At 65.6% G+C, this 22148-nt stretch overlaps 1 protein-coding gene and 1 non-coding gene across 2 annotated transcripts; both read left to right on the top strand.

The window, feature by feature from the left end:
- The first annotated feature begins 1628 nt into the window (after nt 1–1628).
- Nucleotides 1629–13960, top strand: WNT10A (Wnt family member 10A). The gene is made up of 4 exons (XM_027462063.3): nt 1629–2390; nt 4547–4809; nt 9882–10258; nt 12862–13960. Exons 1-4 carry the CDS (start codon nt 2332–2334, stop codon nt 13327–13329), a joined length of 1167 nt encoding a protein of 388 aa, XP_027317864.1. The 5' UTR covers nt 1629–2331; the 3' UTR covers nt 13330–13960.
- TRNAV-GAC (transfer RNA valine (anticodon GAC)) lies at nt 10833–10905 on the top strand. The gene has a single exon. It is a non-coding gene; the product is annotated as a tRNA-Val (tRNA).
- Nucleotides 13961–22148: the final 8188 nt, after the last annotated feature.

The raw sequence follows: 22148 nt of genomic DNA on the forward strand, positions 1-22148 counted from the left end.
CTCCTGCACCTCTATCTGAGCTCGCAGAGCTGCCTCGTCCTCCCACACCACTGGGAAGCTGCCCTCGGACATCCCAGAGCCGCAGAGAGGTGAGCCAGCGCTCCAAAGAGTGCCTGGAAGAACCTCCCTGGAGGTGCCCAAGGCCAGGCTGGATGCAGCGATGTTTTTAGGGGCTGCAGGAGGGTTTCAGCGTCCCCCCTCCAGTTTGCCTTGGGACTTTTTTGTGTGCAGGATCCCCCGCAGGAGCACACAGACACCTGGAACCAGGACCCAGGTGCTGGGATCCCCAGCGCTGCAGGAGCCCAGCTGCCACTGGGGGAGCCCCAAGGGGAGTTCCCTGGCCTGAAGGGCATCGCGCTTGGTCCATATGGACCAGGGTGCTGCCTGTGCTGGGGTCTGGGGAGAAAAGGAGCACAGGAACGGGGTCTTGGCAGGAGCAGTGACCCCGTTTCAGAGCCCAGTGTGTGTCGCCACCACCCCAAGCCCCCTGGTGTGCTCTGTCCAGCACAGACACCGCACCCACCATCAGCCAGCCTGCAGCAAGGGGACAAGCATCCCATGTCCCCTTTGCTGGCTGGGGGGTCCTGGCAGCACCACCAGCCTCCCGCATCCCCCCCCCAGGATGCTGCAAGCAGGAACCCACACGCAGGTGGAGCTGGCAGCCCCCACCGTGCGCACACTCGCTCCGTGCCCCACGGATTTAACTTCTGCCGTGCACGCTCACCCCACACCCTAAATACCCACCCCACACTCACCTGTCCCGTGCACACTGACCACTTTCCCCATGCCCTGTGCACACTCCCCATGCTCCTTACACACTCGCTCACCCCTTGCACGCTCACCCCAAGCCCCGTGCACACTCACCCCACTGTCACCTAACACTCCGTGCATGCACAGCCCCACTGCTCACACTTTCTCCCCACACACCCCACTGTGCACACCCCCTCCCCACGCACACTGCGCACCCCCCGTGCCGTGCACACTCATTCCGTGAGGACTCTCCCCCACACCGTGCACTCACACTTTCCCTGCACACTCCCCCCGTGCCCTGCGCATCCCCCCCACGTGTTGCGCACCCCCCGTGCCGCACCCACTCCCCCCTACTCACCAAAGCCACACGCAACCCCCCACCCCACACCCCCCCCCTCTCCCTGCGCACTCACCTGCACTTTTTGCACACCCACTCGTGCACGCTCCCCCCGCAGCCGATACCCTCGCCCTAAAACCGGGCTCTCCACGCGCTCCCGCACCCCGTACCCCCCCTCAGCTCTCCGTGCGCCCCCCCTCCCCAGGGTGCGCGCAGCACCCCGGCTCCCCACCGCCCCGCGCCGCGCACTCGCCCCACTCCACGCGTGCTCCGCGCTCCCCCTGCCCACTCGCCCCCCTCCGCGCTCCATCCCCACGCCCCCCCCTCCCCTCGCACCCCCTCCCCGCGCCCCCTACTCCCTCCCACGCCCCCCCCACGCCCTCCGTTCCCACTCCGCGCGCCCTGCCCGGTTCCCCAGCGCTCCCCCGCCGCCCGTGCCCGCTCCCCACGCCCGGCGCTCGCCCCCCCCGGCCGCTCCCTCCCCGGCAGCCTGCGTGCGACACGCCGCCTCCCCGCCCCGCTGCCACCCTCTGCCCCGTCCTTCCCCCGCGGGCTCCTGTCTGGACGTGTCGGGACTCGGGCTCCGGGCGCTGAGTAATGCTCGGCGCAGCGCGATCCCAGCCAGAGCCGCCGCCGCCGCCGCTCCGCGCCCAGCGCTCCCGGGGCGCTCCGGCCGCGACCCTGCCCGCTCCGCCGGCCACCCGGCGACACCGGCGGGGGGCGGCGGGGGGCCCGCGGCTCCCCATGTGCCTGCGGGCCCCGCGGGAGCCGCAGCGCCCCTCGGCCGGCCGGCCCCCCCCACACCCCCCCCGGGCGCCCTGCCCACGCCCGCCGCGGCCCCGGAGCCCCGGGGCGCCCTGGGGAGCGGCGGGGGAGCGCGCCCCGAGGGCCGAGGGCCCCCCCGGCCCCCCGGCCCGTCCGGCCATGGGGGGCTGAGGCGGGGGGGCGCGGAGCTTGGCGAGGCGGCGGCGGAGGGCAGGGAGCCCGGGGGGGGCGCGCAGCCCTCGGCGGGCGCTGGGGCGGCGGGAGGCGGCGGGGGGGGCATCCCGGGAGGATGGCAGAGCCGCCCCGGCGAGCCGAGCCCCGGCGCGCAGGGAGCCAGTGAGAGGGAGGAGAGGGGAAAACACAAACAAGCAAACAACCCACAACAAACAAAGCGGGCAGAGAGCAGCGCCGAGCCCCGCCGCCCCTGCCCCAAAGGCGCCCGCCCGCCCGCAGCCCGCACAGCCGCTGCCCCAGCGAAGATGCGCCCGGCCCTGGCCCACGGACTCTGCTCGCTGCTGCTCAGCCTCTGGGTACCCAGGTAGGACCTGCGCCCCCCCCCCCTTCCCCACCTCCCCACCTCCCGCAGCCCCGCGGCCCCCCAAACCCTCTGCGCCCCGTTCCTCCGGGGAGCCGCTGCGCGCAACCCCGCGCAGCCCCGCACCGGGGGTCTCCGCGGGGTCCCTCTCTCCCCGGCACGGCTCCCCCCGGCCCCCCCCGACCCCCCGGTGGCCCCTCACGGCCGGCTCCCCGCGCTCGGGGCGCTGTCAGGGCCGCCGTGGTCCCCCCCCCAGTTTTGCTGCGCCCCCCTCTTTTCCCCGCCGGGATGCGCGGCTCCCCAAACCGCGGAGCTTTGCGCTTTCCTCCCCGGCCGGAGCCACCCCGGCGCGGCCCGGCCTGCCTCAGTTTCCCCTCTGTGCCAGGAGGAGGCCTGGGGATGGGGGAGCAGCGCCCGGTGCCGCTGCCGGCGGCGGGGGGGGGAGCGCAGCCCCCAGCCCCGGGACCCCGCAGCCGGGATCCAGCAGCATCCCCCCATCCCTGAGCCCGAAGGCAAAGGTGGGGGGGGGCAGGTGGGGGCCTCCTGGTTTCCAAAAATCGCCCCCCCCCTCCTGCACTCACCACCCCCGGCTGTCTCCATCTCCCCCGGGTGACTGGGAGCTCCCCTCTGCCTGCTCCGAAACTTGTGCGCTGCAGGCAGCCAGGGGTTAACCGTGGTGCTGAGAAAAGGGGGGGGGGGTGTGTGGGGGTCCCCCCGCCCTTCCCCCTCCCTCCAGCCCCTTTAAATATAATTTGTTAACGTTGGGACTTGTATTAATTAAAGCGGCAGCCGCTGCAGCCTGTGACCTGGGGGCTTGTCACCGTGAAATCAAGTTTAAATCCAGATTTCAAGGGGGGGGGAGAGAGAGCTGGGGGGGGGGGGAGAGCGCCGCGTCCTCCTAGGGACGGTGACAGTGACAGCCCCGTGCGGGTCCCTGGCCCCCCTGAGCCCTGGGAGGAGCGAGAGGCAGCAGGACCTGCCCTCTGCTCCCCGGGCCCTGGGTGGGGGTCCCTGCCTCAGTTTCCCTGCTGTGCAATGGGGACAGCGACCGCATTATCCCCCCGTTTCCCCCCCCGGGATGCTGCTGGGTGAAGCTGGCAGGCGCTGGGGGTGGCTCAGGACAGGCAGGGGATGGGGTCACCGCAGCGCTCGGGGTGCTGGCCTTGGGGTGGCTGCAGGGCTGCTGCCCATCTGCTGGCAGCCAGGGCTCAGAGCAAGGAGCAGAGGGTCCCCCTTGCATGCAGGGGCTTTGGAGGGTTGTGCCCCCCCTCTGCCCTTCTTCTTCTCCGTCCCCCCCCGTCGCAGTCCCCGTGGATTCGCGCTGTGGCAGCTCGCCCCATGGCAGTGGTGGGATGGGTATGGAGGCACTTGGGGAGCTGGAGACGGCAGCAGCGTGACGCTGACAGCTCCCTTCCCCCCTGAGCCAGCTGTAATTCAGCGGGGATGCTGGGGCTGAGCCCTCCCTCCAGGGCTCCGAGGCAGCCCCTGTCCCCTGAGCTGCCTCTCTCCATGTCCCTGCAGCAGGCTGGCAGGAGCTGGGGGCGCAAAGCGGGAGCAATCCTTCTCCCCGGGGCCTGGCTGCTCCCCCAGGGAGCTGCAGTCCCTCCTCCAGCATCCTCCTCCTCCGAGCCTCCCTTCCCTGATCGAGCCTCGAAGGGCTCCTGCGCCCTGCTCCTGCGGGCACCCAGCTCCTGGGGAAGAGGGAGACCCTGCCCGGGGAGAGCTTTCCGCGGGGATGGAGCTGTCCTGAGCGAGCTCCTCACATCTGCTTGTCCTGCCTGCCCCTCTCCTACCTCCAGCCATGTCCCTGGATGTGCTTTCTCCATCTCCCCACGCTCCATCCACCTCCCTTCTCCCCAGACAGCATCTCTGCTTCTCCAAGGACCCCGTACCCAAAAAAGGAGCCTCCTCTTGCCCCCATCCCCCTGCCAGCCTCTGTGCTGCTGCTCCTGGCGGTGACAGCACCAGCTTGGGAGCGTTCAGCAGGGTGCTGAGCTCCGAAATTCCCAGCTGAGCTGCTGGGAAAAGGATGGTCCCTCTGCTTCCTCCCTCTCTCCTCCAGGAGACACAGATCTGGCGGCAGCAGGGATGGAGCCCGAGGGTTTCCCAGCCTCTGCAGCATCTGCTGGGCTCACGGCTTTCCCTTTTTCCCCCCAAAGCTCCTGCTCCAATGAGATCCTGGGCCTGAAGCTGCCGTCGGAGCCGGTGCTGAACGCCAACACGGTGTGCCTGACGCTGCCGGGGCTGACGCGGCGGCAGCTGGAGGTGTGCGTGCGCCACCCCGACGTGACGGCCTCGGCCATCCAGGGCATCCAGATCGCCATCCACGAGTGCCAGCACCAGTTCCGGGACCAGCGCTGGAACTGCTCCAGCCTCGAGACCAAGAACAAGATCCCCTACGAGAGCATCATCTTCAGCAGAGGTAAGGCACCCCTCGTCTTCCTCCTCCTCTGCCCAGACTCCGCTCTCGGGGGCGCACATCGGCTCCCAGTGGGCACAGCTCCTTCCTGGAGCAGGGCACCGGGACAGGTCTCCAGCATCCCCATGGCTGAAGGCAGAAAGAGCTGGATCCTAAAACCCTCAGGATCTGCCAGACCGAGCAGCAGCAAATTGGGCTCTTCCCCGTGCGCCTTTTTTTTGGCCCTTGTCCTGAGCTACATGCCCATTCTCCTGAGACTCCTCCTAGGTCCCACCACTTTCCCAAATCTTCCCCCTGCGTGCTGTAGGCTGGTGGTGCCATGGGGAGCCCTAGGGAGCACCTTGGGATGGGTGTGAAGGTGTGTGCCGTGCTCTGGGGTTCGGTTTGGTGGATGCACTGCGCATCCTGGCTCCTTCGTGCTCTGGTGCTGGGTTTTGGGGATGGTGTCTCAGCGCATCGTGGCGAGCAGAAGCACAACGGGCCGTAGGTCTGTGAGCACATCGCCCTGCTGTCCTGCCTTCATGTTGGCAAGCAGGTGTCAGTCCTCTGAAGGGATGCACGGGCAGGGTAGGGAGATGGCTGGAGAGGGCACGCAGCAGCCTGTGGGTGCCAGGAAGCCCCTCACATCCAGGGCAGGGGGCAGGGGATGCTGCCTGCAGGCAGGTGCCCGGAGGAGGGCAGCGCCGGTGCCTCCGCGAGCGGCACCGAGCGCAGGGCCTGGCAGGGAGGGTGGGGACCGTCAGCCCTGATAAGCATCGTGGTATTTCCAGCTCTCTGAGGAGCACACTTCGCTTCCAGTCTCCTCGGGCAGCGGGAGACACCGGCTCGCTGTCTCAAGCCACCCCCAGAGCCGGGCGAGGTGCCCCCTTGGGGGTCCCCCCAGGCTGGGCGAGATGCTCCAGCAGCAGCGGGGTGCAAAGCCCAGCGGGGAAGGAGCTGCCCCAAGGTCCTCAGCCCCAGGGCGCCGGGCACCGTGGGGATGTCCCCCTCTCTGTACTTGAAGAGGGGGGCCATTAGAGCAGGGATGCAGCTGGGAGGAGAGGCGAAGCGAGGGGTGCAGGCTCCGTGCCGCACGCGCTGATGCATCTGGTCCCCGAGGTCCGGGTCTCCTGCCCCATCCTTGGCGTGCCTGGGAACGCAGCGTGCTGGCAGGATCATGCTTTGTAACCCGAAGTGACAGACCCCTTTAATCTTTCATTCCTTTTCCCACTTCTTCTGCCATCAGTTCAGCCGTGCGTGAACCTCACTTTAAATTATTTGTAGCTGCTTTCTCCATCCCTCCATCTCTCCCTCCCTCCTTCTCTCCCTGCTCCGCTCGGCTCCCACCTCCGCCCCGTCCCCCCGCACCCCACACGTCTCCCCTAGCGAGGTGGCAGCATCCCAGCTCGATGCAAGCCCTGGGGAGCCAGGGAGGAGCAGGGAGGCTCCAAGCAGGACCTGGTGGGAGTCTCAAGGGGGTTTCTGGGCAGAAGAGCTGGGGAGAGGGATGCTGATGGGCTCCAGGGGTGGATGGAAAGGGATGGAGCGGTGCTGTGGGTTCCCCTGGTATCCAGGGGCTGTCGGGAGTTGGCTGGGCAGGACCGTGCCTGGCTGCGTGCCCCAAACCCACTGCGGGTGGCAAAGGGGTGCTGAGCCTGTGTCCTGGCCCTGCACTTGCAAGTGGACCCGTAATGGGGTGTGCTGCTGCGGGGTGCAGCCCTGAGGGGTGTTGTGGGGTGCAGAAGGTCCCTGTGCCCATGGCTCATCCCAACCCCGTTTATCTGTGGCTGGGCTGTCCTGGAGCGCAGCATCCCTCCGGTTCCTCCTGCAGCATTTGGAGGCAGGGTGAGGTTTGCCAGCCTGTGCCCTCCTCAGAAAGCCTCCCGGGTGCTGTGGGTCTGTGGGGACCCGGCCAAAGCTTGGCGAGGAGGGGGGGAACTCCCTGGAGGCCGGCAGGGCAGGGTGCCAGGTGCTGTTAGGGCCATCCCGAGGGATGCTGCCGAGCACAGGACCCCGGCGCCCAGCTCTGCAGAGCCCCAGCCAAGCTCTGGCGCCCTCAGACCGCAGCTCCCAGCCCAGCACAGCTGCAGCTGGGATCCTGGCAGGGATTTTCGGTGCCCCCAGGCGAGCTGCGGGCTTTGCCCACCTGGCCCCGAAGCGCACACGCACGCGCGCGCGCACGCAGGTGCCACGGGTGCTCAGCTGCAGCCCTGCGGGTGCCCGCAGCCCCCGGCCGTGCCCCCCGGGTGCACGGGCACAAAGCGGTGCCCTCGGGGAGCGGGCAGCATCCCCAGAGGCGCAGGGCTGAGCCCAGCTCCCCGCAGCCCGAGGAGCAGCTCCAGCTCCCGGCCCGCAGCGCCGTGGGCGGACGGGGAGCCGCGTGCTCGCAGCGAGGGCTCCAGGCTGTCCCCGGCACGCTCGGGAGGTGCAGGGAGGGCAAGTCGCGATCTGCAGGGAGCCGTTTAGTGCCTGGCGCGGGGCCAGAGCCTGGCAGGTTCACCTGCAGTTTAATTAGGGCGAGGGGAGGGGAGGGAGCGGGGCTGGGGGAGAGGCGGCGTGTCGGGACCGGCTGGCTCTCGCGGGAGAAGCGCTCCTCTGCCTCGCCAGCCAGTGGGGACGGGGGCCTGGCAGCCACCCTGGGCATCCCCGGGGTACCCTACGGTGCCCCTGGACCAGGCAGCAAGAGTGCAGAGCAGGATACTTCCCGCAGCCCTTCTCGCATCTCCTGCAGCTACAAACCTCTTCTGTACTCTCCAGAGGGACCTGGTGACTCGGGCATCACCACCAAGGCCGTAGGAGCCTTGGGCAGCAGGTCCCTCTCTCCAAAGGTCTCGGGGAGCAGCTGATGCTCACCGTGCTTGGCTGAGGTTCCTGGAACATCCCACCCTTGCCGAGACCGCGATGCCCAGGGTTGTCACCTGCAGCCACCTTGGCCACAAGGGGTTCCCAGCCGTGGAGGGCACCAAAGCAACTTGGCCTCCTCACCAGCAAGGAGACGGGCTTGCTAGACACCCTGGGTGGGGTAGAGCTTCTGTCTGGGCTCCAGGAGGGATTTTAAGGAGATGCCGCATGGGAAATTATTAGTTAGGCTGGGGAAACGGGTGAGAAAGAGGCTAACGGAAAGGCACGGCTGGAGAGGAGAGCGTGGAAGATTTTGCTCCTGCCATCCCTGGGCACGGGCTGGGAGAGCAGCCGGGGACACCGAGCAGCGGGGCTGAGAGCTGCCCGTGCCAGGCGAGGAGGCAGCCTGGAGGCTGGTCCAGGGGATGCAGAGCTGATAAGATGATGCAGGGGGTTTGGGGGTGCCGGGGGCTCGTTCTCCATCCTGCGCTGCACGCCCGAGGGATGAAGTTCCCAGATTTGGGCTCTGCTTCTCGGGGAAGCTTGCAGGGAGGTGGCGCAGGCTGGTAAGATGAGGTCCTTATAATAAAGACAAGCTGCTGCCGTGCGTCGAGAGCTTCCCTGGCTGGATGTGGAGATGCTCCCCAGCCAGGGATGGGGAGCAGGCAGGGCTGAGAGGGGCTGACCCAGCCCCTGTGGCGGGGGCTGATCGTGGCGTGGGTGTGTTGCCACCCCCGGGGAGGCTGCACAGCGTGCGCACCAGCTGCCCCATTACCTGCCCAGTGAAAAATGTTGTTCAACTTGTGCATTGGAAGAGACAGGCTCGGAGCAAGCTTGTCCGACACCGAGGGGAAGCTGGGAGAGGCTCCCGGTTGCTTTTAAGCAGCGCCTCGTTAATTTTTTAAACGCACCAGTGTCAAATTAGCACACAAAAGAGCAGCAGGGCTTTAAATGCAGGTTTCCGAGATGCGTTTCGTTTCCCTTTAATAAGATCATAGCGTTGGCTCAGCAGGCGGCAGGGAACCACGGAGGAGACATGCGTGCTGCCCAGCATCGCCTGCGCCAAGCGCACCCGCCGGGGAGCCTTCACTGGGAAAAGCCCCCCAAACCTCCTGAATGTTCAGCAACCCCAGGGCTGTCCGAGGTCTTTTTGTCCAGAGGAGGGAGAGGGGCTTGCAAAGCCCATCCGTTTATTTATTCACATGGGAAGGCAGCGCAGAAAGTCTGTCCCTCCCTCCTTCCTTGCTCCTGGGCCGGTCAGGGCGCAGCGAAGCGAAGCGTGCTGGGGGCTCCCCGCCTGGCCTGGCACCAGCAGGAAGGAAAATAATAGTTAGCATTAAAACAACAGCGAAAAGAGAAGGTCCCAGGTAGGGGAGGCTGTGTCCCTGCGCAGCCCTCAAGCAGCCCCTGCCCGCAGCCCCACGGGACCCGTCCCTGTCCCCATCCGCCCCACCGGCTGCTAATGGCACTGGCGGGTGTCCTCGCTCCCCGGCGCTTAACGACAACCAGCTGCCGGCCCTGGCAGCCCACGGTGCGGTCAGGGATGTGCAATTTTTCCAGCGCCATATCGCATTTACAGGAGGTTTCAGCAGGAAGCAGCAGGGCTCAGGGCTCGGGGCTCGGGGAAGGAGCGGGCTGGCGCAGATGGATAGGGCAGGACGGGCAGTGCCGCGCACCCCAGGGCCGCGATTTGGGGTCCTGGTGCTGTGCATGGGGACCCACAGCTGGTGGGGAGTGCTGCTGCCCGCCTCAGCCAGGGACAAATCCTGCCTGCTGCTGTCTGGGCAGTGCTGTCGGCACAGCCACCCTTTTGGGGAGGGACACCTGCACCCACTCTGTGCTTCCCAGCGGTGTGGGATCTATTCCTTCGCAGAAATATTCTTCAGCCAATGTGCTTCCTTCCTTCCTTCCTTCCTTCCTTCCTTCCTTCCTTCCTTCCTTCCTTCCTTCCTTCCTTCCTTCCTTCCTTCCTTCCTTCCTTCCTTCCTTCTTTTTATGCCCTGGGGAGCTCAGATGGGATGGAAGGCGATAACTGCCTCTCCCACCAGCCCCAGACGCCGCGGTGGCATCTCCGCAGGGCGCTGCGAGCGCAGGTGACGGTCCTGCCGTCTGCAGCCAGCACCGGGCAGGGCTGGCACCTGGCGCAGCGCTGTGCCCTGCTTGGCAATGGCACTCAGGGCACCCGGAGAGGTTTTGTTCATGGTCCAGACAGAGCAGGAGCCCGGCCTGAGCCCCCTCTTTCTCCTTCCCCGCAGGTTTCCGGGAAAGCGCCTTCGCCTATGCCATCGCGGCGGCCGGCGTGGTGCACGCCGTCTCCAACGCCTGCGCCCTGGGCAAGCTGCAGGCTTGCGGCTGCGACCAGAAGCGGCGGGGCGACGAGGAGGCTTTTCGCCGCAAGCTGCACCGGCTCCAGCTGGAGGCCATGAACCGCGGCAAGGGCATGGTGCACGGCGTGCACATGGAGCACATGCCCGCCGAGACCCCCGGCCTCCAGGACTCCTGGGAGTGGGGGGGGTGCAGCCCCGACGTGGACTATGGGGAGAAGTTTTCCAAGGATTTCCTCGACTCCCGGGAAACCTACCGGGACATCCACTCGCGCATGAGGCTGCACAACAACCGCGTGGGGCGGCAGGTGAGCGGCACCATGGGGGGGGACATGGGGACGCCGGTGGGGACGGCATCCCTGGGACACACACGGGAGGATGCAGGGGCTGGTGCTGGGGTGGCACAAGTGCCTGAGGCGAGCAGAGCTGCCTCCCCTCCGTTCTCATGATGTCAGGTCTCGTTAAAGGTGCTAATTAGTAGCTCTCTGTCTGGGAAGTGGTGTTTAAAAGCAGGAGGGGACCAGAAGCTGACTGCGCTCCCCTGCCCGTCCGCACTGCCAGCAGGTGCAGGGGGGACCCCAGCAGCACGGTGCTTGCTGTTCCCGGGTGCACAACACCAAGGGAAACCCCAGAGATGGGGGATGGCACCACACAGCGCCTTTAGGATCTGCTCTCCCAGGAAAGGAGCAGGTGCAGCAGCTCTGTGCGCTTCTCCTCTACCAGGGGCAAGCCCCGAGCATCCTCCCCGAGGTCCACGTGCCCCCCGAGGGTACCCTGCATGTTTGTAGGGCCGACGCGTGCCTGGCTCCCAGCTCGGACCCCGCAGTGCCCGGGGAGGTGACAAACCCACCGAAAGCCAGCCCTGGTGGCCCAGGGACGCGGGTTTCTGTAGTGTAGTGGTTATCACGTTCGCCTGACACGCGGAAGGTCCCTGGTTCGAAACCAGGCAGAAACATGCCCTTTTAAATCCAGCTCCGAAGCCGGGGAGGGGATGCACAGCACAGCAGCATCCTCGTGGGCATCTCGCTGCCTGGCCTTTGCGCAGGAAGCCACGGGGGCAAGGAAAAAAAAGCTCACACCCCCCCTCAGCGTGAGGCTTCCCGTGCAAACTCAAGACCCCAGCACGCACGCGGGAGGCTTTGCGAGCCCTCCTCGCCCGCCAGATCAGAGAGCAAGAGGATGAAAGGCAGGGAGCCTGGAACTACCCATTACCCTCACAACAAAGGGCTACGATAAAGCTCTTATGAGCGTGTCTGGGAGGAGCTGGGAATGTGTGAAAGAAAGCACCAGCGAGTTCAGGCATGTGCCGAACCCGGGTGTCTGTGAGATGGGAGAAGGACCTGGCTGGGCAGGGGTGTGCGAGGAGAGGTGGTGGCGAAGGCACTCCGGGGCCTGGTGGGGGTCTTGCCCCCCAAGCAGGATGGAGAAGAGTCTGTCCACAGGCAGGGATGCTGCGGTGCGGGGGTTTGGGATGCCCGGTGCTGTGATGGCTCGGATGTTCCACGCTGGGTGATGGGGACACCAGCATCCCGTCCCCTCCGTCCCAGCGGGGACCTTGCGGCACTCGATGTGGATTTCCCTGGTCCAGGCCTGGGAGGGGAGGCAGCAGAAGATGGGATCCCGATGCCAGGCAGTCGGTGTTCCCCGCCGGCACGCCCAGGGCACGGCAGAGAGGACGGGCAGCTCATTACCTGCGAGGTGGAGGCTGTTCCCGGCAGGAGACAGGGCTCTCAGCAGGATGAAAGCCAAACTCCAGCCCAGCCCAGACCTCTCTGCCGGGTGCCCCGAGCTCCAGGCGTGTTTCCCTGACCTGCCTTCATTAACATAAGTGCTTAGCAACGGGGAGATTTACTCAAAAACAAGCAAACAAGCGGCAAAAAATACCCACCCCTACCAAAACAAGGCACTTCTTGCATTGCCCCCAACCAGGGAGGGGGTGAGAACAGGAGACCTGTGACAGGCATGAAGCCAGGAGGCCGGCAGGGACATCACGGGATGAAACCTCACGTGGGGCTGCGTGTCCCCCAGCCCCCGGGGGGCACCAGCCTGGGATTGCATTGGCACGTCTGGGCTGCTCTGCGCCAGCCCCAGCCCGGCTGAGGCACCCCGAGGGGTCCGGGGGTCTCTGTGGGAGGGGGTCTGCTGGAGCCCACATGAGTGAGTGGGGCTGGGGGCAGGCAGTCCCACGGGGAATCCCTGTCCCTGCTCGCTGAGGCTGGGGCCGGGCAGGAAATTGTCTCCCAACCACCACAAAGCTGGTGGCAAAGCGCTTCAAAGCGCCTGCTGCCTTCAATCTCTCCGCGCTCTGTAATTTGGGGCTAATTTCCCTTATTACGTTGTTACTCTCGGGCAAAGGGGTGCGGAGGGGGAGGATGGGGGACAGGCCTGCTGCCTTCCTTGCTGCTCTCAGGCACGGCTCGGAGGAGATGCTCGGTCCCCAAGCCAGGCAGCCCCCCCTGTGGGGTCAGAGCAGAGGGTGGCACCAAGTGGCACCAACCCTCTGAGGCTGCTCTGTGCCCCTGGAGGTCGCTGGGCTTGAGCTCTTTGCCTTGGTGCGGCCAAAGCAGCATCCCTCGCATTTTTGGGTGGCCCTTCAGCACCTGCCCTGGATGCCAGCACCGTCCCCTCCTCCTGGCATAACCACCATGGTCCCTCTCGTCCCTTCGTTGGCCACGCTCCCAGCCACAGCGCCGTCCCTCGCGGGGGCGGACGTGTGGCAATGGCCCTGCTGCAGCCTCCCAAAACCACGAGCTGGGACCGCAAGGATCTCCGGTTCCTGCTTGAAATTCACCTCCTGGTGTGCCGTGGTGATCCCACATGGCCCATACACAGGGAGCTCCATGTCCCCCTCTCCATCACCCAGACACCGCATCCTCCGCGCTAACCCCTTTGCCTTCCCCTCCCCGCCCAGGTGGTGATGGACAACATGAGGAGGAAATGCAAGTGCCACGGCACCTCGGGGAGCTGCCAGCTGAAGACCTGCTGGCAGGTGACCCCCGAGTTCCGCCTCGTGGGGTCCCTGCTCAAGGACCGCTTCTACGGGGCCACCCTCATCCGGCCCCACAACCGCAACGCGGGGCAGCTGGAGCCGGGCCACGCTCGGCACCGCCGCCGCGCCGGCATCAGCGAGCTGGTCTACTTCGAGAAATCGCCCGATTTCTGCGAGAGGGAGCCGGCCCTGGACTCCTTGGGCACCCAAGGGCGCCTGTGCAACAAGACCAGCCCGGGCATGGACAACTGCGAGAGCCTGTGCTGCGGCCGCGGGCACAACATCCTGCGGCAGACCCGCAGCGAGCGCTGCAACTGCAAGTTCCACTGGTGCTGCTTCGTGGCCTGCGAGGAGTGCCGCATCACCGAGTGGGTCAGCGTCTGCAAGTAGCCTCCCGCCCGCCCCGGGGTGCCAGGGACAAAGCGCGCCCGCCCCGGGGACCGGCGCTGGGGGGGTGATGGAGCCGCGGCGGCCGCTTCCCTCCGCTCCGGAGCCGGAGAGGAGATGCTCAGCACGAGGGCGGCCCGGCCCTCCGAAACCAGCACTTTGTCGTCACCCGGGGTGGGTGGGGGCTTCTTGTCACCCGGGGAGGGTGCCCACCCGGCCCCACACCGAGGCACCGGGGCTGGCGGCCCCGGGAGCGCACGGCCACGCTGTACAGAGCGCCGACACCAGCACCGCGCGGGGGGCACAGGGTGGGCACTGGGGGGGCACCCGGTGGGACGGGGTGGGGTGGGGTGGGGACAACGGGGCACGGGGTGGGAGGGTGGGGGGACGCACCGGCACCGTGCGCAGGTTCCTCCGGCCACGTTGCGCTCCCGGTGGGGTGGGGATGGAGGTTGGGCATCCATCGGGGGCTCAGCACCCCCCAGCTGGAGCTCGCCTCTGCCAGGACGGAGCTGTAGCGCAGGGAGGTGCTGTCGTGACCGGAGGGGAGGGTGCCCGGGCTGTGCTGTGCGTGCCTGTGTTATTGTATGGTAAGTTATTTCCTGATTGTGAATAAAAGTGGATTGGAGACAGCGCTGGGTGTTTAGGGGCGCAGCGCCCTGCTCTTGGGGACCCTCTGGGCTGCCCACCCCGGTGCGCAAAACCTTCACCCCATAGTGACCTTCATCCCAAAGTGACAGCCCTGGCAGCTGGCTGGGGACGGGCAGGAGGCCAAGCACACCCTGCACCCGCTCCAGCCCACGGGGATCCCTGCGTTTGGCCCCATGCCTCTGGCTGTGCCGCTGCCCCCTGCGCCGCTGGAGAGATGCTCAGGGCAGGGAGCAGGGAGAGGAGCAGGCAACCAGGCTGGGCCAGGCGCTGGGGGCTGAATTTGTCCCTCCCTGGTGGCATTTGAGCCCTGTGCTGGTGGCAGGGGGGGCACCCACCCGGCTGTGGCAGCCCGCGGGGACTTGCAGTGAATCACGGCGCTGGTATCTGCCGGCTGATAACCTCCCCGCTCCTCCCACAGCTTCGTAGCCCTCAGGGCTATGCAAAAATATAGCAGAACAAGCGAAGAATTAAAAAAAAAAAAAAAAAAAAAAAAGAAAAGAAAAAAAAAAGAAAACAAAAAAGCAAAACATAAATCGAGGAGGAAAACAGCAGGCTGGGAGGAAGCAAGTGGCCCCGGTGCAGCGGGGAGGAGCCCTGCGCCCTTGTTTCATAACGCTCCTGTGGGCACCCGTGCAGCCGCTGTCCCCAGGCTGTGGGACAGCAGTGGTGGCACTGCCACAGCACGCCAGGACAGCCCAGCTCCATGTCCTTGGGTGGGACGATGCCTGCCCTTGCCATCCCAGACGTGATGGTGCCCAGGCTGGCTTTGCCCCTGGAGGAGGGACTGGCTGGATGAGGTCCTTGCCCCGGAGCTGGCTGCGTTTTGGGGGCTCGGGACCAAAGGAGGGTGGTGGAGGTGATGGAGGTAAGTGTGGGAGCTCCTGGAGACCCACTCAGGTGTGGCTGCCCTCTCCAAACCCTCCTTTCCGGGGGTCTGCAGGCAGCGTGCTCGGGGTGCAGGCGGCTCCATGGCACGGGCTTCCTGCTCGCCGCAGCTCCTCTGCTGGTGGGGCCAGCTGGCTCCCAGCACAAACCAATATTCGGGATCCGCTCTGCGGCTTCCCTTGCTGAGTGTCTGCGAGCCGCAGGCAAGGCAGCAGAGAGAGCCTGTGGTTGCAGACAGTGTCCCTGCACTTTGCTAACTGGTAACCAGCCTCCAAGCACCCGTCCTATCCAGCACGCCAGGAGCCTGCAGGACACCTCCTCGCCACATGGAGCTGAGCCTCCAGAGGCGTTTGCAAGGCAGGACCGGGCTCCCTGCATCCCAAATCTCCCCTCCTTCCCTGGAAAAGAAATGCCCTGTGTGTCCTGGCAAAGCTCAGGGGAAAAGGGTGATATCTGATGCTTCACTCCCGGCCCACAGGTGGCAGTGGCCCCAGTCCCATCAAAACGCCCCATTTTCCCACATTTGGGGGGACTGGGCTGCTCCTTGCACCTCCTGGTCCACGGTCCCCCTGCACTGCACAGAGAGATGCTGCTGAAATGGGAAAATTGGAGGCACTTTGCCCAAGACTGAGGGATGAGCGCCAGAGTAGATGAGCCTCGGTAGATGGCTGAGGTGGTTTCCTCCAGAGGAGACCAAATTTTTCCAAGGCTCTCCCGTTTGTCCTCAAATTCAAATTAATAAGGAAGCTCCCAACCTAATAAATAAATAAATAAATGGTCATTTCTTTCATGTGCACAAAAAGGGCAGTGAAGGCTTCCAAAGATGGCAGAGGGCCCATGCTGGCAAGGACAGATGGAATTTCCCCCAGTGCCATGAAGCATTTGGGAGGTCCCTCCACCCCGGGGGTCCCTGCAGAGGGACCATCAGCTACGTGGCTCTGGCAGAGCCCTGCAAAGCCTGGTGCTTTCCTCAAACTTTGAAGCCCCAGCAGCAGGAGAGCTCCCCGGCTACCTCCAACAAACTGGAAGTAGATGCAACTCCTCGCCCGTGCGGCTGGGGAGAGCGATGGGGAAACCTGACCTTGGTGTGACCGCCGAAAGGGCAGGAGGGAGCCCTGAGCACTGGTGCGCTCACCCCCGTGCCTCTGCCAGGGCTGAAGCCGGCTGCGTGGCTGCCCAGGTGCGGATACCCCGGGATAGCCGATGCTATCTCAGCCCGGGCCCTGTGCCCATCGGCAGGCACGGCGTGGAAGAGCCGGGGGGCAGTGGATGCCCTCCGGTGTGGCAGGTCGCTCCGGTCCTTTCTCCTGGCTCTCCAAAGCCCCAGCTCGTCTCCTGCTTCTGGAAAGCTCCAGCAAGGGTGGGGAAGGTCTCTGGGGGTGGCAGGGGGGGAAAACGGGGGGGCTGGGACTTTCCCCAGGAGATCACAGGAGGAACTTTGGCTGGAGGGTGGGGGGAACCAGCGAGGAGTTGCTACATCATGCCCCAGTGAGCCGTGAGTAACTCCTCTGGTATTTATTCCCCGCGCAGAACAGTCATCGGAGCCAGATCCTGCCCGGGGGAATCGCTACCCGGGAACGCCCAGCCCCATCCAAATTCCATTCCTGCTCCCAGCAGAGCCGTGAAGCAAAGCCACGAGGGAACGGTTCCCTGTCCCCCCCTTGTCCCATCCCATCCCCACGCTGGGCTGACACGGGCACGGCCACCAGCACCCGCTGGCAGCGCTGCCACTGGCGGCACCCGGAGCGAGAGGGCTCTTGACATTGCTCTCCGGGAAGCCACCAGAGAGCAATATCTAGCTGCTGGGCTACTGGGCAGACCCCAAATGGCCTTGGGGTGGGCAGCGTGCCCCCACGCTGCCCCTGCTTGGGTTGGGAGGCAGGTGGCCGTGCCATGAGCCCCTTCCCCAGAGCCCGCCCGGCACCGTGCTGCAACCTGAGCGGCACGGCGCTGCTCCGAGGCTTTCCTGGAGTTCAGCCCCAACATGTCGTGTTGGCACCGGCGCCCGTGCAACCCCCTGAAAAAAAAAAATAGGAAAAAAAAAAAAGTTTGGCCCTAACTGACCTGCTTGGCAAGGCAGAGTACCTACAGGGAGGCAGCAGCTGGCTCGGGAGCCCAGCCCTGTGCTCACCCCTCCAGGGTCCTGCCCGCCGGCTCCTGGCACAGCATCCTGGTGGCATTGCCCTACAAAAAGTGGCCTTAATCTGCAGCCACCGCCGTGCTGGGCTCGTTGAGTGAGCGGACATGCAGGCTGCTCTCTATCCGTGCTGCCCCTGCTGCCCGGGAGGACTTCAGCCTCCAAGGCACCACGGCTCGGCTGGGTGGCCTGGGGCACGGTGCTGCCACGCACCTTCACAGCCCAAATCTGGGGGGCTGAGGTCCCAGCCGGGCAGGCGGGGGGCAGCAGGGCTCCTCGGGGTGCCCGTGGTCTCAAAGGCAAGGCTCTAAGAGCATCATGTCACCTGTTCGAGGTGGGACTCCTCCGCAGTGATTTTGGGTAGGTTTGGAGCACACACGGCCCCCTGCCCCTGGCTGGCACCAGAAGTTCCCCAGGACTTTTGGGTAGCGCACAGCAGTCCCGGGCACGGGTCTGTGAGCCAAGAGAATAGGACACCCGCTTCTTTCCCTTATCCCTTGACCAAAGACTTCCCTTGGTTGGGCACGGAGTGCCTGGCACCGGCTGCTGCAGGAAGGGTGCCCTCACTTGGTCTCCATCTGGGGCTGAAGAAGAAGCAGGTGGGTTCCAGGGACAGGGAGGGACATCGTGGTCCCCCATCACCCCCAGTGTACTCCTTCCATGTGGCAGATGGGGCAAGGGGGTGCCTGGGACACACACGGCCCTAGAGGCAGCCTGGTGGGGACAAGGGGAAGGATGGGAGAAAGGGAGGGAAGCTCTTTGGATGGAGAAGGGAGAACTCCAGAGGGGACTTGGCCTGTGCCACCCCCTCCTTCCCACCAAAGCGATGGGAGGTTTGGGGATGGGGAGGGAGATCACAGAGGGGCACAGCCGGCGAGGGGCAGGCAGCCAGAGCAGGGGAGGTGGGAGCAGGCGGCTGCGGCCGGGGGATGAAAGCGCAGGGTCCTGGGGGGGGGACACACAGGAGAGGCGCAGAGGCAGCCAGCACAGCCAGGTGCAGCGGGGAAGGGGTGGGGGGAAGGCAGGGAAAAGAGGCCAAGTGCAAAGAGAGCAAAGGCGGCGGAGGAAAAGAGAGCGTGGCCAGCGAGGCAGACATGAAAGGGGGAGCGAGGCAGGGGAGAGATGAAAGGGCGACGGCGCGGGTGCTCCTGCCTCCTCCCCACGGCTCCCGGGGCTCTGTAATCCCCGGGGAGCTGGCTCCTCTCATGTGGTGGCCCGCAGCTGTGTGCGGTCGGCTCAGCCCCACCGCTCCGCACAGGGACTTTCCAGGAGGGGGAGAAGCCCAACACAAAACACATGACTTAACCATCGCCTGCGAAGCCCGGCGCATGCGGGGTCCGGGGGCACCCCGGCGCACACCCCGCCAGGGCCAGGGCCAGCCGCAGGCACACTGCCTCCTGCCCCGGGGAGCAGCAGGGAAGGGGAAGGGGTATGACCCCGACGGGCATTGCTCCAAGGTGGTTACACACGTGTGCAAGGGTCGGGATGAGCCTGGATCAGACATCGCTCACGGCAACGTCGTGCTGGTCCCGTAGGGCACTCCCTCAGGGCATGGATATGGGGAGCGGGGGGCTTCGTGTGCCCTGTGCCTCTCCCTGTCCCCTGCTTCCAGTGCTGAATTGCACCCCCTGCTCCCCAGGCTTGGTGCTGGGCACCAGGGATGAAGCAGGACTTGGCACCCATCCTGCTGGGTCACCGGGTCGCTGGTGTTACTGCTCAAAACCAACCCAGGAGCCCATGCCACGAGAGGTGTTGAAGCTGCCTTTCCAAGAGACTCATGATTTGGGATACCTCTGTTCTCTGTGCCCAACTCAGGCCACTGGAGCAGGGCTCTTGCCCACACAAAGGGACATTGCTTTTGGACAGCACTCGCCCAGCACTGCAGGGATGTCTCCGCGGAGATGCTGGGCTCTCTCCTTCAGTCTGGGGCAGCGGGGGCAGCAGAGCTGGTTCCCATGGGGGTCCCCCACACCTCTCCCTTCCCCTGTTCTCAGGTTTGCCTGTGCCAACCCTCTCCTGTGCACCCGTGTGAGCATGGTGGGCTCGGATGGAAGTGACCCCGGCTGATCTTGAGCAGCACCAGAAGCTGCCTTGGCCCTCCCACCTCTGCGCTCCTTCAGGACAAAAGATGGGTGCTTGGCAGCACCTGAGCCCTGGGGAGAACTTAATTCCCCGTAGGACCTTCCCCTTCCAAAGGTTCTCATGGGGTTTGGTGATTTCATCCCCATGGGCATTGTCCCTCCACGGAGATCCCCACGACCCCCATCTGTTTGGGTACCTCGGGAAGTACCCCAGCTTCCTCCAAAATCAGCAAGGAAAGGGATTCTCCTTGGGGGACCAAGGTCCTGCCCAGCCCTAACGCACCCTCCTTGCTATCCTCGCTCCTGCTTCGCGTGCCCAGCTGGGCTCCACGCCCTCTGCAGAGGCTCACACCACCCTCAGCCACACGCACATGAAAGCAGGGGCGCAGCCATTCCCGGGGTGCTCCGCACACCTGCACAGGTGACACCCTGACATCGCCGCCAGGAGCTGCTCCTCGTGCCAGCCAGCAGCTCGGAGGAGAAACCGGCCACCTCGGTCCACTGAGGGGTGCCACGGCAGGGAAGAGCGCAGCGCCCAGGGTGCAGGGGGTGGCCGGCAGCAGCCAGCCCTCCCCAGAGGAATGCTCCGGCACGGCTGCAGCTGCAGGGAGGGGAGGCGCTTGCAGAGCGCCGTGGCATGAAGGCATGATAGGGCACGCTCCGCCGGACCATGAATACCTGTCCCAGGCGGTTGGAGGCACCCAAGGCGTGTACGGGTGGCGCGGGAGCACACGCCTCGTCAAGCCTGGGCGGCGGTGCTCCGGAGGAGAGGAGAGGAGAGGAAGCTCTTCCCCGTGCGCCCTCCCACTCCGGGTGGATGGCGAGCTCCCCCCGCCCGCGACCCGCTGCTCCATCACACTCTGCACGTAACGCACGGGCCTGGCAGGGGGGAATGCCCCTTTTCTCCCCAGAAAATGGGGCGCAACAGGGCCTGGCCCAGGGTGGGGGGTGCTGGGCTGGGCTGGGTGGCCTTGCCGGGTCCCTCCAGCCTTAGCATCTCTGCTTGAATGAGCTGCCAAGGGAGCTGCTGCGCTAGGGGCAGAAAGCAGGAGCCGTGCAAGGCAGCACAAGAATGGAGAAGTGGAAGTGGCAATCCCTGGTAACTTGTCTCCGTCGGCTGCTTGCAGTGTGCCTGGCCACCATGGACAGCATGCTTGTCACAGGCAGGGGGACACATCTCTGGGGCACCCTGAAGGGCTGACCCAATTAGAGAACGAGGAAATACGCCAAAGTCTCCAGCTGCTTGTCCATGAGTGGGACTGGACCACTGCACGGCCAGTGCAAAGCCTCTGCCGTGAGCAGAGCTGGTCTGGAGTGCTCACAGTGAGGGTTGCCGGGCTCCATCCTCACCCCAAAACATCCAGCTGCTGGGTAGTGTCGGGTCATTGAATCTGTGTGCAGCGAGGTGATGCCATGGGGCTGCCAGCAGCATCCTGCGAGCCGGGCAGCGCAGAGCCCACGGGCACAGCCCCGGGCACAGCATCTCCCCAGGACTTCCAGCTCTGAGCCGTGTGCTCTGTGGCTGGAGCCCCCAAAACAGCGACTGCTCTGCCCAAACCCTGCTCATCCTCCCCACGACCCCCGCTGTCCCCAGCCATGCCCTCCCATCACGCTGGGTACCCACAGTGGGGTGCCACCGGCACATCCACACCATGCACACGGGATGGTTCCAGTTTGTGACCCCCCCCCGGTCACTGCCACGGGTGGGTTTCCTGCTGCTGTGGGTAGAACCCTGTAGGATTTGGGGACTCGGCTCCATCCCCGTCCTCCTGGCGTGCCGCGGGAGCGAGCCTGGTTCCCAGCTGCTGGCAGAGCGGGCTCCCTCGCCAGCTGCCTGCGCACGGGGCCGCACACAAACAAACAAACGCCGAGCTCCAGCAACTCATCTTCTCCTAACAACTGTAATTACAGCCAGGCAGCTGGCGAGCCGTGCTTGAAACCTGGTGTGTAAACACGGCCTTCTCCTCCACCGCTCGGGCAAAAGCAACCTCCAATTTTGGGAGGGGGGCTCCGCGCGTCGTTGCGGCGAGGGCTGCGGCCGGAGACTTTCATCTCGGCCTTTTGATGCAGGGCAGGGGTAGAAGATGGCAGCTGGCAACAACACACCTCGCTGCGCCGCCTGCTCGGGGCCGTTTTCCACCTCCCGGTGGGGCGCTGAAGCCTCCTCACCCATCCCAGCCCCTGGGCCAGCCACCAGCTCCCTCTGCCTCGCCAGGATGGGTGAAGGTGCAGGGCAGGAGTCAGGCCAGGGCTGCCCCAGCCACCCAGGAGCTCCCTCAAACCACCACTTCCAGGGCTGCGGCTGCTCCAGAGCCGATGGACCAAGAGCAAGGGCACCTCGGTGATGGGCGCCCTTGGCACGATGATGCCACATCCCTGCTGCGCCCCTCTGTCCTGACCCCTGCGCCCATCTCAGCCCTACCTGGAGGTCCCTTGGGCACCACTGGAGGGGTGAGGAGATGCATGGGGAGCAGAGGGCAGCGGCTGGGTGGGTGCAGGGTTGGGAGAGGCGATGGGAGAGGGGGGTACAGGAGCCCCTCACCTCCCAGCCCCTCCAGCTGTCCCCAGGGTGCCAACCCTGTGCATGGCTGCTCCTGAGCTTTGGGACCCTCAGCCCAAATGCCAGCTCACCATCACCACGCACCTCCTTGTCTCTCCTCCGTGCCCTGCTGCTGCCACTTGCACGGGAAGCCTCGAGCCGAGCCCCGTGCAGCCGGGTCCCTCTGGGGAAGGAGGTGGCGCGTGTCCTGCCAGGGCGGGAGGAGCGGTGCCAGCGCCGGGAGAGGGAGGGAGGGGACAGCCCGTGCTGCCACCGCCACCCATGGCACTGCCAGGCTGAGCACTCGTGAGCCAGCCAGGCACAGCTCCGGGCACTGCTTTTCCCAGGACACTCGCTTTTTGGTTTTGGGGGATCGATTCCTGCTCGTCAGCCACCACGTGCCCACCCTGAAGGAGGTGCAGGAGGGGAAACTTTGCTGTACGCCCCGCTGGCTCCACGCTCTCATGCACCCATGGGTGCTCAATCTACCTCTCCAGACCACATCCAGCTCGGCCACCTGTCCAAGCCC

The sequence above is a fragment of the Anas platyrhynchos genome, chromosome 7 (assembly GCF_047663525.1).
Source record: "Anas platyrhynchos isolate ZD024472 breed Pekin duck chromosome 7, IASCAAS_PekinDuck_T2T, whole genome shotgun sequence".
In the NCBI taxonomy this organism is placed as follows: Eukaryota; Metazoa; Chordata; class Aves; order Anseriformes; family Anatidae; genus Anas; species Anas platyrhynchos.

Excerpts from the sequence above, each read along its gene's own strand:
- WNT10A (XM_027462063.3), top strand. The coding sequence starts at position 2,332 with ATGCGCCCGGCCCTGGCCCACGGACTCTGCTCGCTGCTGCTCAGCCTC. Across the intron at positions 4,810-9,881 it reads GAGCATCATCTTCAGCAGAG|GTTTCCGGGAAAGCGCCTTC; the intron begins GTAAGGCACCCC and ends CCTTCCCCGCAG. Across the intron at positions 10,259-12,861 it reads ACAACCGCGTGGGGCGGCAG|GTGGTGATGGACAACATGAG; the intron begins GTGAGCGGCACC and ends CTCCCCGCCCAG.